This window comes from Cherax quadricarinatus, chromosome 26, assembly GCF_038502225.1.
Source record: "Cherax quadricarinatus isolate ZL_2023a chromosome 26, ASM3850222v1, whole genome shotgun sequence".
NCBI classification, from domain to species: Eukaryota; Metazoa; Arthropoda; class Malacostraca; order Decapoda; family Parastacidae; genus Cherax; species Cherax quadricarinatus.
This window is the reverse complement of record NC_091317.1, coordinates 18,226,421-18,242,216: the sequence shown is the minus strand read 5'-3', so window position 1 is coordinate 18,242,216 and position 15,796 is coordinate 18,226,421. Positions and strand designations below refer to the sequence as shown.

General features: G+C 38.4%; 1 protein-coding gene across 6 annotated transcripts in view; it reads left to right on the top strand.

The window, feature by feature from the left end:
• The window catches only part of LOC128691561 (small G protein signaling modulator 2), a 652,393-nt gene that overhangs the window by 629,768 nt on the left and 6,829 nt on the right, over positions 1 to 15,796 (top strand). For all 6 annotated transcript variants that reach the window (XM_070088836.1, XM_070088840.1, XM_070088838.1 and 3 more), the window contains 3 exons: positions 116 to 295; positions 8,542 to 8,651; positions 10,336 to 10,503. In XM_070088836.1, the coding sequence (XP_069944937.1) occupies positions 116 to 295; positions 8,542 to 8,651; positions 10,336 to 10,503 (458 nt within the window). The remainder of the gene's footprint in view (positions 1 to 115; positions 296 to 8,541; positions 8,652 to 10,335; positions 10,504 to 15,796) is intronic.

The following is a 15,796-nucleotide window of genomic DNA, read 5'->3' as shown; positions in this document are numbered from 1 at the left end:
AAGTTTATCATTTTGTTCTACTACATTATGGAATGTCATTAAGTTTTTGTCATCTAGGTGACTCTAGGAATGATCAAACTTGCTCTTTTCCATAATTTATGCTTTTTTTCTGTAGATACGTTTGGGAACACCTTGATACAGGATACATGCAAGGAATGTGTGATCTGGTTGCACCACTTCTTGTTATTTTTGATGATGAAGCAGCCACATACTCGTGCTTCTGCCACCTGATGGGCCGCATGTCTCATAACTTCCCAAATGGTGGTGCAATGGATCAGCACTTTGCTAATATGAGGTTAGATATACTTCCACTTACCTTATATAAAAAAGAATGCTAGTTATATGTTACGAGTGGATATAGCGAAGGGCTGCAGTCTGCACCAAACCACTCCAAGATGGCTTTACAGTATGTGTATTTATATTTTAGAGGTAAGGACCCCAAGCCTACACTGGTGCTTTAACACATCTGGCTTGGCCCTTATCACTAAAGAAATGGAAGTGCACTAAGAATTTCTCCAGGTTATATATATAATGCAAGGGTTAGGAGTTTTTGTTTATTATTTATACATGACTAGGCTGTGATTGACAAGATATGTAAATCACGGGTACAAACACATTCATACGTACCCTGAATCTTTCTTCTTTCAACACACTGGCCGTATCCCACCGAGGTGGGGTGGCCCAAAAGGAGAAGTGAAAAGTTTCTCCTTTTACATTTAGTAATATATACAGGAGAAGGGGTTACTAGCCCCTTGCTCCTGGCATTTTAGTCACCTCTTACAACACGCATGGCTTACAGAGGAAGAATTCTGTTCCACTTCCCCATGGAGGTAAGAAGAAATAAACAAGAACTAGTAAGAAAATAGAAGAAAACCCAGAGGGGTGTGTATATATATGCTTGTACATGTATGTGTAGTGTGACCTAAGTGTAAGTAGAAGTAGCAAGATGTACCTGAAACCTTGCATGTTTATGAGACAGAAAAATGGACACCAGCAATCCTACCATCATGTAATGTACCCTGAATATCTGTGAATAATAAATAACAAACATCTAGTGTTCCTAAATAAATAAGGGTACTGTACTTCCTATTGAAGATATGAGACACTCAAGCAAGTGAGGCATCTCTGTTTTATCTTAATGCCATGGCAGCCGGCCATGAGAAGAGTGCTGTGAGGACAGATGCTAGGATGGATCAATGATCTGTACACACTGCCTCTTCCCAAGTCCACATTAATGTAGAGTAGCCATCATCTTGCTCTTCTACAATAAGTGTGACTCATCCTCCACAAACTGTTTACCTCTTCTTTCCTTTCCCAAAATAAGTTGAATCTACCTTTCTATGTGGGGCTCAGAGGCTCCTCATCTTGTCAATCTGGACAAAATTTGGCTTGTGGAATGGAAAGGAAAAAAGGGAGGAAGAATTTTAGAGTGCTTACCCTCATCTTTGAACACTCCAAGGTCATGATATGTGGGACAAAATATAGCCTTCACCTGCAAGATTCATCTCTTAGGATACAATTACTAAAGAAACAATTATCCTGGGGTAATCCTTGCTACACCAGGAGACCTCATCTTATAGCAGTTTTTTTTAGCTTACCAGCTGCTGTGACCTACAACTCTCCATTACCATTGGTTTTGTATTTTTTCTGAAACTTGTACAATCTACAGTAATTTCCAGGGAAATGTTTGCTAACATTGAGAAAATTATTTGACCATGGTGGCACCATGCCAGGACAAGTTTGTCACCCCTGCAACAGCAACGTCAGTGCATGTTTTAAGATGATAAGTGATCCGATTAACAATTTAAATCAGTACTCAAGGAAGTAACTGGTTTCAAGGAGTGAAGTTCTTGTATTATGACCTACCACACTGGACAGTGAGTAAAATAAATACAACATATGCATTTTTTTTTTTCAACAAACCTAGAACTAGAAAGAAAATAGAAGAAAATCCAGAGGGATGTGTAGTATATATATGCTTGTACACATATGTGTAGTGTGACCTAAGTGTAAGTAGAAGTAGCAAGACGTACCTGAAATCTTGCATGTTTATGAGACAAAAAAAAGGACACCAGCTATCCTACCATCATGTAAAACAATTACAGGCTTTCATTTTACACTCACTTGGCAGGACGGTACTTCCTCCCTGGGCGGTTGCTGTCTACCAACCTACTACCTACAACAACATATGCATACAGTAGATTATTGTAAGTGTACTTGTAAATATTGATAATGAAACATACCATGAAGCAATTAAATTATTTTAGTTCATACTACACAGCTGCTGGTGCATTATTAGTTTGTAAACTTCCAAGTTCCTCAAACAAGAAAGCACTTGGGTGAAATAATAACATCCTACTACAGACCCACATCCAGCATATAACTAAAAAACTTTTCAAAACAGTAGGTATCCTTTCCAAGATACGATACTATGTACCCCGAAAGGTGCTCCATACTTTATATCACTCTAATATACACTTACCTCACCTATGGTATATGTGCTTGGGGATCTACAACGGCCAGCCACTTTAAATAAGTCACTCTGTCTGACTTTTTTGGGTTATCCTAGGTTCTCTACACATATGCTGCTATGTATGATAATTCTATGTAACTGTATTTGTGTATACCTGAATAAACTTACTTACTTACTTACTAATTCAGGGTCCAAGGCCAAAATCTGAAGTGGTGCTCCAGTGTCCAAGAAATTTTGAAAAAAAAAAATTATTTTTTCTTACAGAATTAAAGAGCATATTTTTGTGAAGGTAATAAGACAAAAAAAATAAATTCTGATCAGTACTTACCGAGAGACAGTGCCAAGAAGTTTGTCAAAAATGATGTGGTGGCGGCAACATCGACGAATTCCACATACGCGCATTACATTATTTTGCGGTTTTTACATTTTTTCTTTTCTTTTCCAATTTTTTTCTATTCCTACTAACATTTGGGGCCTGAGAGACCAATACTGTATATAATGTATATATATAAACTCACTGTATTGAACACAATAACGTCACTAAAGTTATTATCATATTATTGTTTACCACTGTTGTTTATTACAATAAACATGCACAAATCTTGTATAATACTAATGTTCTATCATATATTTACATATTTACAATCACTGGACATGGTTTTAGAACTGCTGGAGCTTGTGGAACTCCTTGAAACAAGCCACCATGCACAGAGGCACCTTACATTCCTCACACATAAACCGAGTGTCTTTGCATCTTTGTTGCCGTCGTTTTGTTTGTGCACAGACAATGCATCTCTTCTGAGCAAATTTCTTCTGAGTTGAAAGAAGTTGTATTATGAAATGATCACCTTCCCTCCTCAAACGCTTGGGTATATCCTGAGGAATTCGAGGACCTTGTTGTATAGCAGGTGTTCTTACCTGGTACTTCATTATGAGTTGTCTGACAACAGACAAACAAAATTCACCATACGGTGGTCTGTTGCCAGTCTTTATTTGGTACATATTATATGCATTGAGCATTGAAATGTCCATGAGATGGAAGAAAAGTTTCATGTACCACTTGTAACTCTTACGAACACAGTCAACAAAACCAATCTGCATGTCACATTTGTCAACCAAGCGCATGTTTTGTGTATAATCAATCACTGTCACTGGTTTTCGAATACGTTCATTAGTCACTCGATCAACTTTGCCACTGTCTTGCATTTCATTACGGTGAATAGTTGTCAACAATGTGACATCTCGTTTGTCATGCCACCTTAATGCCATGATGTCATTGGCAGTAAACACCTGCACGTCATCACCACGAGCACCTGCGTTGAGCCTGGGCATATGTTTACGATTAGAACGCGCTGTGCCACACACATCTGTCTTGTTCACTCGCATGAAATCACTGAGTAATGGGCTTGTGTACCAGTTATCGGTATATAATGTATGCCCCTTACCAAGATAAGGTGCCATCATGTTTCTCACTACGTCACCTGAGATACCCAATAACATCTTGGTATCTTTCAATGTTTTACTACCCGTGTATACAACAATATCCAACACCAGGCCACTGTCACAATCACAGAGTACAAACAGTTTTATACCAAAGCGTTTCCTCTTGCTCGGTATATACTGCTTGAATGACAGTCTACGTTTGAACAAAATTAAAGACTCGTCAATTACAAGATTCTTGAATGGATAAAAGTATATGCTGAACTTTTGTTTGAGATACATGAAAACATTTCTAATCTTGTATAACCTGTCACTTCTGTCAGGCCTGGTTTTGTCAGAGAAGTGCAACATACGTAAGAGTAAGATAAACCTGTTCACTGGTATGATTTCACTGAAGACCGGGGTAGAAATTAGCTGATCTGTGGACCAGTATGCTTTTATATTATGCTTATTCACATGAGGCATAAGCATTATTGTTGCAAAAAGCAAATACATTTCTGCAACAGTCGTCTCTTTCCACCTGTGTAGTCTTGACTGTGGTGATAAGATCGTATTTGCCAGGGTGTACTCAAAATACTTATTACTTTCCCTGACAATAGTTTCCATCAATGGCTGGTCAAAGAATAATTCAAAGAATTCCAGTTCATTGGCCGTGGTTCCAAGGGGACAAGTAGGTAGAATTCCACTTTGAGAGTCATCAAAGTGGTGAGGCTTGGGAACAAAATTGGGATTTTGCTGCCAATCCCACATACGGTTTGCTGGTGGATACTGGACATCATAGGCTGGTTGTGCAGGTGGTTGTGGTTGTGGTGGGCTGGTGGCTGACGCTCCGCTTTGTCCTTGAACTGACGAGTCAGCAGCGTGGGTCCCAGCGTGGGCTGGTGAGTCACGCATGGCGGTGCCACTACCATCACCACTAACACCATCCACTGATGCCTGTGGTCTATCCATGCCAAGTGTAGCCACATCATCCTCACTATCACTACCTAAAACTGGTGTAGGGCCACGGGATGTACTCCGGGATGTACTCCGTCCCCTGGGCACAGCATAGGGTACACTACCCGAGCGCATGCGGCGGCAAACATACCGACGCTTCACTGGTGAATATGATTCCTCACTATCACTACTCGAATGATCGTCGAGCGCAATAAAATCACAATCCACGTCACTATCATCATCATTACTGAAGTCAGAGGCCTGGCCACGTGAAAATATTAGTTTTCTCTTGCGTTGAGGAACAGCCGACCGTGAGTCACGAGTGCCCACACCAGAGGTAGAAGGTTGAGGATCGTCAGGGTTTTCTGCACTATTATCGATATCCTGGTCATTCTTTTCGGTCACTAACTGATCAAAGCCGTAGAATTCGTCTTCATTTCCACTTCCATCACTGTCAGAACTATCAGATAGGAAGAGGAGAGTCCCAATTTTCCGGGGAGTGAGAGCTGACTTGCGACGAGGCATGGTGAACAAGGGTAACTGAGCTGGTGTTCCCACAATGCTATGCGGGCGCCTAGATTTTTTGTTTATGGCGCACACCCACCACGGAGACCCGTTCTCTCACATGTAGGCCTATGAGCGTTTTCGCTCTAAATTTGACGGCGCTAGAATTTTGGCGTAGATCTATGGTTTGGACACTCAACGTGAAGCCATAGATCTACAGGACGGACCCTGAAAGGGTTAATAACCCAACAAAAAGCAGTGGTGCAGATTATTACAAACTCCTTTGCCAGACAACACTTCACCACTCTTCAAAAGCTTGAAATTACTTAACCCTTTGACTGTCGCAACTCCAGATCCTGAACTGACTCCTGGTGTCGAAGAATATTAAAAAAAAAAAAAAAATTCTTATGAAAATGTTAAGATTAATTTTCTGATTGTTTTAAGCCCCCCCCCACAAAAAAAAAACAAAAAAACACAAAAAAGTGCAATCAGTACTTACTGAGATATAGAGGAGTAAACTTACAGAAAATGAGCCACATATGACAACAGCAGCGAATGCCACTCACCCAGTAAACTATGGTTTACTTGCATTCAAAGGTTTCTTGTTGTTTTCACTATTTTGTTTTTCACATAACTTATGTGGCCTGTGAGACCAAAGTAAGGTGCAATGTACATGTATACACTCATTGTATACAACACAATAGGTGCACAAACATAATTATCAATGTATTGTTTACAAAATATGTTTATACAAACAATACAAAAAAATTTTTATTACTATTGTTCTATAATATACATACAAATGTACAGTCACTGGACATGTTCCTAGAAGTTTTGCAGTTTGTGGAACTCTTTGAAACATGGTTTCATACACAATGTTGTTTTACACTCCTCACACATAAAACGAGTGTCTGTGCATTTTTGTGGGCGTTTGTTTTGTAAGTGCACAGACAAAACACCTCATCTGAGCAGTTTTTTCAAAGTAGTAGCAGGCAGTTGTGTTAGTTTTTTTTTTTTTTTAACAAGTCAGCAATCTCCCACTGAGGCAGGGTGACCCAAAAAAGAAAGAAAATACTTTCAGCATCATTCAACACTTTCACCTCACTCACACATAATCACTGTTTTTGCAGAGGTGCTCAGAATACAAAAGTTTAGAAGCATGTATGTATAAAGATACACAACATATACCTCCAAACTGCCAATATCCCAAACCCCTCCTTTAAAGTGCAGGCATTGTACTTCCCATTTCCAGGACTCAAGTCTGGCTGTATAAAAATAACCAGTTTCCCTGAATCCCCTCACTAAATATTACCCTGCTCACACTCTAACAGCTCATCAGGTACCAAATATCATTCGTCTCCATTCACTCCTATCTATCATGCTCACGCAAGCTTGCTGGAAGTCCAAGCCCCTCGCCCACATAACCTCCTTTACCCCCTCCCTCCAACTTTTACGAGGACAACCCCTACCCCACCTACCTTCCCTTACAGATTTATACGCTCTCCATGTCATTCTACTTTGATCCATTCTCTATAAATGACCAAAGCACCTGAACAACCCCTCTTCAGCCTTCTGACTAATACTTTTATTAACTCCACACCTTCTCCTAATTTCCACACTCTGAATTTTCTGCATAATATTTACACCACACATTGCCCTTAGACAGGACATCTCTACTGCCTCCATCCGCCTCCTCGCTGCAGCATTTACAACCCAAGCTTCACACCCATATAAGAGTGTTGGTACTGCTATACTTTCATACATTCCCTTCTTTGCCTCCATAGATAACGTTTTTTGTCTCCACATATACCTCAATGCACCACTCGCCTTTTTTCCTTAATCAATTCTATGATTAACCTCATCCTTCATAAATCCATCTGCTGACACATCAACTCCCAAATATCTTAAAACATTCACTTCTTCCATACTCCTCCTCCCCAATTTGATATCCAGTTTTTCGTTATCTAAATCATTTGATACCCTCATCACCTTATTCTTTTCTATGTTCACTTTCAACTCCCTACCTTTACACACACTCCCAAACTCGTCTACTAACCTTTGCAATTTTTCTTTAGAATCTCCCATAAGCACAGTATCATCAGCAAAAAGTAGCTGTGTCAATTCCCATTTTGTATTTGATTCCCCATAATTTAATCCCACCCCTCTCCCGAACACCCTAGCATTTACTTCTTTTACAACCCCATCTATAAATATATTAAACAACCATGGTGACATTACACATCCCTGTCTAAGTTCTACTTTTACTGGGAAGCAATCTCCCTCTCTTCTACACACTCTAACCTGAACCTCACTATCCTCATAAAAACTCTTAACAGCATTTAGTAACTTACCACCTATTCCATATACTCGCAACATCTGCCACATTGCTCCCCTATCCACTCTATCATGTGCCTTTTCTAAATCCATAAATGCAATAAAAACTTCTGTCATACATTCCCCTCTTTGCTTCCATGGACAAAGTTCTTTGTCTCCACAGACTCCTAAGTGCACCACTGACCCTTTTCCCCTCATCAATTCTATGATTCACCTCATCCTCCATAGACCCATCTGCTGACACGTCCACTCCCAAATAAATATCTGAATACATTCACCTCCATAATCTGTCCCTCCAGTCTGATATCCAGTCTTTCGTCACCTAATTTGTTTATCCTCATCACCTTACTCTTTCCTATATTCACTTTTAATTTTCTTCTTTTACATACCCTACCAAACTCATTCACCAACCTCTGCAACTTCTCTTCCAAATCTCCCAAAAGCACAGTGTCATCAGCAAAGAGTAACTGTGACATCTCCCACTTTGTGTTAGATTCTTTATCTTTTAACCCCACACCTGTTGCCAACACCTGCACATTCAGTTCTCTTACCACCCCATCAATAAATATATTGAACAGATGATATTGTTGTAAGTGCAACAATGTCATCTGAAATTTCTTCTCTAAACTTGGATTTGTAATCTCACCTGATATACACTTTGTCACTGTAGTTGTTTTTTGTCCCCTCATGTCTTTGATCATGATTGTTTCTTGTCCCCTCAGGTCTTTGATCATGATTGCTTCTTGTCCCCTCAGATTGCTTACTGTTATTTTTTGGTACCCTCGTGTCTTTCATTGCGATTTGTTCTTGCTCCCTTAGGTCACTAATTGTTATTTTTTATATTTTTCCCTCAGGTCACTGATACAAATACTGGATTCAGAAATGTTTGAACTTATGCATCAAAATGGGGATTATACCCACTTCTATTTTTGCTACCGATGGTTCCTCCTTGACTTTAAGAGAGGTAAGTCACTATTTATTGATGATGAAATTAGCATGCTTTCTATAGGTAGATCACTAGGTAATCACAATCATGTAAATTACTGCATTAGTACATCTTATATAGTTAGCTCCCATTCTAATGTACCATTATTCCTTTTATACATGTTCTGTCACTCAGTTTAATCATATTCTCTGTTCTAATTATTCATGCAAAAATTATTACAGTGTATCCTTAAAGCTTTGTATTATACTCTTTGAATGACTCTCTTTGTAGTACATATATATCTCATTGTGCTGTCTAGATTCATTGTGCTCACTTCTGAAGCTCACTGTTCATCTTATTTGCAATCTTGTACAGTGGAACCCTGGTTTTCATTTGCCCTGGTTTTCATCAAATTCAGTTTTCGACGACATTTTTCGTCAAAATTTTTGTCCCAGTTTTCGGTCATCACCTCGGTTTTCGTCCACTGTACCGAGTGTGTCTTCCTGCCCGCGCCCACACAAAGCATCCCACACACACGTTCTGAGTCAGTCTGGTTTTGTTTCTCGTCAAGTGAACATTACCCTGCGCCTTCATACAAAACATTTCGTAATAATCCATTGTTTTTTGTGCTTGTTTATTGAGTGCAACTGCTAAATAATTCACCATGAGGTCAAAGAAAGTTCTGAAAGTTCCTTTAAAGAAGGCGAGGAATTGTGACCAGAATGTATCCAAGAGAAGGATTTTGAAGGGTTTGAGGCTGACCCTGACAACCCTATGCCTGTTGTGGAATCTGTTGTGGCTTTGGGGAAGACCATGGGGTTGGATGTGAGTGGCCAGGATGTGGAAGAGTTGGTGGATGACTACAGGGAAGAGCTAACCACTGAAGAGCTGCAACACCTTCAACTGGAACAGCAACAGATCACAGCTGGGGAAATTACTTCAGAGGAGGAGGAAGAGAGAGGGGATAATGTGCTTTCTTCAGTGATTCAGGACATGTGTGCAAAGTGGTATGAGTTGCAAAGTTTTGTGGAGAAATATCACAATAACAAAATTGTTGCGAGCTGTGTCTGCAACATGTTCAATGACAATGCCTTGTCCCATTTTAGGCATATCTTAAGGAGACACCAGAAACAGACCTCTTTGGACAGATTTTTTGTGTGACAGGAGTCCAGTGACTCTCAAGCAGGTCCTAGTAGCAGTAAAAGACAAAGAAGGGAAGTAACCACGGATAGAGACTTTATACCTGAAGTCCTTATGGAAGGGGATTTCCCTTCCAAACAGTAACCTCTCCTTCCTCTCCCCTTCTCACCATCTTCCATACGCTAACAAGAGTCTTCGATAAAGGTAAAAGTTATGTTAAATGTTCATTTAGTGGGTTGGATTTGTGAAGGACCTGCCTAGTATGGGCCAACAGGCCTGTTGCAGTCTTCCTCCCTTCTTATGTTTATATTTTATATTTATTTCTCATTGTTTTCTATATGTAAAACCATAGTTATTCTCTATAAAATGTATTTTTTGTTAATACTTTTGAGTGTCTGGAATGGCTTAATTGGATTTACATTATTTCTTATGGGAACTATTGCTTCAGTTTTCATCAAATTCGGTTTTTGTCAGACTTTCTGGAATGAATTAAAGATGAAAACCGAGGTTCCACTGTATATTGCTTCATAAATTCTTAACTTGGTAGTTTTGTAAATTATGTATGTACATTTTTTATTTTCAGAGTTAGTGTATGATGACGTATTCATGGTATGGGAATCAATATGGGCAGCTCGGAATGTATCCTCAGCTCATTTTGTTTTGTTTATTGCACTGGCCTTAGTGGAATATTATCGAGATATTATCCTCGATAACAATATGGATTTCACTGATATCATAAAGTTCTTTAATGGTATGTATTCTTTGTTATTACGATTCCTTGTTGAGTAATAATTTAAAACTAATGTCTTGAAAATTTTCAAAGTTTCAAGTGTTTTAAAGTTATTGCATATTTTATTTATACATTTTTTGTTACAGTGACATCTATGGGTAGTTGTGGTAAAAAAAAAAGTCATAAGGCTCTTACTTTAAGTGCAAAGTTAGAAATGATTAAACTCAGTAAGCAAGGTATGTCGATGGCTGTGATAGGACTGAGATGATACAGGTGGGCCCTACTTATACAACAAGTTAGGTTCTGGTCTACTGCTGTAAAGCAAAACAAACTTTTTTTCCCTTTCAAATACATATAAAAGCCTGATAACATGTTTACACTATCATATATTAAGTGAGCAATAGAGCTATCCCTAAAAAACTAAATACAGTACACACATTACTTTTTTTTTTCCAACAAGTCGGCCGCCTCCCACCGAGGCAGGGTAACCCAAAAAGAAAGATAGAATCCCCAAAAAGAAAATACTTTCATCATCATTCAGCACTTTCACCTCACTCACACATAATGACTATCTTTGCAGAGGCACCTAGATACAACAGTTTAGAAGCATATGTAACATATCCCTCCAAACTGCCAATATCCCAAACCCCTCCTTTAAAGTGCAGGCATTGTATTTCCCATTTCCAGTACTCAAGTCCAGCTATTTAAAAATAACCTTAAAATATTTTCTTCCTGAGTTTATAGTGAGTGGTAAATATATTTATTGTAGGAAGTCTTGAATAAATGAAGAGTGGGTATAATTGAAAACTGCTGCATTTTCGAAACACTGTAAAGCAGGGCCCTTCTGTACTAATAACTGTACTTGTGTACCTGTTCCTAGATAACCCTTATGGATTTAGTGCTTCTTTATCATTATAATAATAATAATAAAGTACCCATAAATAAACTTAGTTGTATATGGTAGTAGGTTGGTAGACAGCAACTGCCCAAGGAGGTACTACTATACTGCCAAGTGAGTGTAAAACAGAAACCTGTATTTGTTTTACATGATGGTAGGATTGCTGGTGTCTTTTTTTTTTGTCTCATAAACATGCAAGATTTCAGGTATGTCCTGGTACTTTTACTTACATTTTTGTCACACTACACATACATGTACACGTTTATGTATACACACTCATCTGAGTTTTCTTTGATTTTATCTTTATAGTTCTTGTTCTTATTACTATTCCTTTCATATCTATGGGAAGTGGATAAGAACCTTTCGTCCATAAGCCATGCATGTTGTGAAAGTCAAATAAAATGATGGGAGCAATGGGCTAGTAAGATTACAATGTGTAATTACAATTTTGGTTTAAGTACAATGAAAGTCACTATCATGCCAGGGCATTTTGGGCAGACAAATCCTAGTACATAATAACTGCTTAAGTCTAGACAAGATAAGAGTGGTTAACTTTTTAATAAATCTTTATTTTATCTTAATACTAATGTGAGGATAAATAAGTATGTAAGATATGATATAGCACATAATGAAAGTACATAGTTTGTTAGATTATGTATTGGTGGGTGAAAGGTTGATGGGTAGGCTTCAAGATGTATATGTTTATAAAGGGGCAGTGGATATATCAGATCATTTTCTAGTTGTAGCTACACTTAGAGTAAGAGGGAGATGGGACAAAAGGAAAATGGCAACAGTAAGCAAGAGAGAAGTGAAAGTTTATAAACTAAGGGAGGAGGAAGTTAGGGTGAGATATAAGCAGCTATTGGCAGAAAGGTGGGCTAGTGCAAGTATGGGTAGTGGAGGGGGGGGGGGTTGAAGAGGGATGGGATAGCTTTAAAAATGCAGTGTTAGAATGTGGGGCAGAAGTTTGTGGCTATAGGAGGGTGGGTACAAGAGGAAAGAGAAGTGTTTGGTGGAGTGATGAGGTAAAGGGTGCGATAAAAGAGGTTATGAGAGGTTTTTACAAAGCAGAAGTGTTATAAGATGGGCAGAGTATATGGAGAGTAAAACAAATGTGAAGAGAGTGGTGAGAGAGTGCAAAAGGAGAGCAGATGATAGAGTGGGAGAGGCACTGTTAACAAATTTTGCTGAGAATAAGAAAGAATTTTGGAGTGAGATAAACAAGCTAAGAAAGCCTATAGAACGAATGAATTTGTCAGTTAAAAACAGAGTAGGAAAGTTTGCAGATGGGGAGCTGGAGGTATTGGGTAGATGGTGGGAATATTTTGAGGAATTTTTAAATGTCAATGAAGAAAGGGAGGCAGTAATTTCATGTACTGGTCAAGGAGATATAACATCTTTTAGGAGTGAAGAGGAGCAGGATTTAAGTGTGGAGGAGGTGCATGAGGCATTATGTAGAAGAAAGGGGGTAAAGCAGTTGGAACTGACAAGATCATGACAGAAATGTTAAAAGCAGAGGGAGATATAGTGCTAGAGTGGTTGATATTTTTGTTTAAGAATTGTATAAAAGAGGGGAAGGATTGGCAGTGTGTGTGTATAATTCCTTTATATAAAGGGAAGGGGAGCAGAAGAGATTGTAGATCAAGTGTTTACAATGAAGCATATATGTGAACAATATTTAGATAAAGGTAGGGAAATTTTCATTGCATATATGGATTTAGAAAAGGCATATGATAGAGAGGATAGGGGAGCAATGTGACAGATGTTGCAAGTGTATGGAATAGGTAAAGAGTTTTTATAAGGATAGTGAGGCTCAGGCTAGGGTGTGTAGGAGAGAGGGAGATTACTTCCCGGTAAAAGTAGGTCTTAGACAGGGATGCGTAATGTCACCATTACACGTAGTGTGAAAAATAAGATGGACGAATTGAGATTAATTTCAAGTGCGGGTAACATTGAAGTGGTTGCCATAACTGAGATGTGGTTTAACCCTTTCAGGGTCCAAGGCCAAAATCTGAAGTCACGCACCAGTGTCCAAGAATTTTCAAAAAAAAAATTTGTTATTTTTTCTTATGAAATCGTAGAGAATCTTTTTGTGAAGGTAATAAAACAAAAAGTACGAAATTTGGTGGAAAATTGACGAAATTATGCTCTTGCGAATTTTGATGTGTCAGCGATATTTACGAGGCGGCGATTTTGCCGACTTTGACTCCCATTTTAGGTCAATTACATTATTCCAATCAACCAAATTCTTAGCTATTTCACTAGTATTACTTCTATTCTATCGATTGAGCACAAGAAATCGCCAAATCAACTGTTTCAACTACAAAATAAAGTGATTGGAAATTGTTAATTTGGCCAATTTAACACAAAGTTCAAAATATTCCAATTTCAAAATAGGGTCCAGAATAAACAATGTAGGTATTCCTGGAACTAAACTAACATTTCCTCTGTTCATTAGTTACATTTTGAGGCTTTACAAATAAATTCCATTTTTATTTTTTATTCACATAATGAATTTTTATTCACACCAAAAAATAGAAGATTTACTGTTATGCAATACTGTAATAATTGTATAAATATCATCACCATATTTGTGAATGTATATTAGACCCACCAGCTGACGTGTATTAGATGTGTGAGGTCGTTTGTTTACTCTTGAATATCAGCAAAAATTTAACATTTCCGCTACTTTGAGCTCAGTTTCAAGCCATTTCCAGTGCTAAAACCAATCAAAATCATCTCTATTTCTGTAATATGTCTTCCATTCTATCAAATGAGACCAAGAAATCGCAAATACAACTATAAAAAACATACGAAAAAACACTGCAAAGTCGCTGTTTTAATCGAAAAATCATGATTTCAGTTTTTTTTTCTCTCATTATACACAGTGTGCTGCAGGATCTGTTTTATGTGGTGCACACATACCACATAGATGTATTCTCTCATATCTAGGCCCAAATGTACCACTCACAGTTTATCAGAGTGAGCTGAGCTCATGGCGTACATCTACAGTTTGGACACTCACCGTAAAGCCGTAGATCTACGGGACGGACCCTGAAAGGGTTAATATGAAAAATTGGGACATGCCTGCTGAATGTCACATTCAGGGTTTTAAATTGTTTCAAGTGGATAGAAGTATCAGTAAGGGGGGTGGGGTGGCACTCTATGTCCAAGATCGTTTAAATTGTTGCATAAAAACGAGTATAAAGTCTGGATATAATTTTTAGAGGGGTATGAAAAATTGATTTTAGGCATGATATACCGTCCCCCAAACTTAATTAGGGACCAAGGGAGACTACTTTGGGAGGAACTTGTTAAGACCACAAGGCATGATAATGTAGTAATTCTAGGGGATTTTTAACTTTAGTCAGATTGATTGGAATTTTTTAACTGGGAATTAGGAACCTAATGACTTTTTAGAAGTAATTCAGGATTGTTTTTTGAAGCAGTTTGTAACAGAACCTACAAGGGGAACTAACTAGCTTGACTTGGTTCTGGCAAACAAGGAAATCCTTGTTAATAATTTAGAAATTACAGAGGAACTTGGTGCAAGCAACCGCAAATCATTTACCTTCAACACTGAATGGAAGTATGACAGTAGGAACAACTCAGTAACGGTCCCAGATTTTTGCTTAGCAGATTACAATGGGCTTAGAGAACACTCATCATCTGTTGACTGGGGTAATGAAGAGAGCTTTCAATATAACAGCTTTCTAAACACTATACATGCTGCCCAAAAAACGTTTATCCTATATAAAGAAATTAGATCAAATAGAAATGACCCAAAATGGATGAATAATAGGCTCAAATATCTTTTAGAGCAGAAGAAAGGATTTTATAGGCACATCAAAAGAGGTGAGGGTCATCTTATGAATTAATATATTGACAGTAAGAGGGACGTTAAAAAGGGAATAAGAAAAGCTAAAAGGGACTACGAAATTAAAGTCGCTAGGAATTCGAAAACTAGCCCAAAAGGTTTTTTCCAGATTTATTGAACAAAAGTTAGAGATAAGATAGGTCTCCTTAAAAACAACTCTGGGCGTCTTACTGACAAGGAGAATGAAATGTGCCCGATTTTAAAACAGTGGACCCTCGACCAACGGTGGCATTGCCTAACGCCAAAATCGACTAACGGCTCTCTTTGGCATCAAAATATTGGCTCGACCAATGCCAAAAAACTTGTCTAAAGGCTTTCGTCCCGAACATGTCCATGTGGCCTGAGCAGGCCAAACCACTCCAAGACTCTGTGTAGAGCCAGTGTGCCATTGTTTACAAGCTGTTGCGGTCGATTCCATGCTCACCTGCAATATATTTTGTATTATTCCATTGTTTTTAGTGCTTGTAACTGCTAAATAAGCCACCATGGGCCCCAAGAAAGCTTCTAGTGCCAACCCTATGGTAAAAAGGGTGAGAATT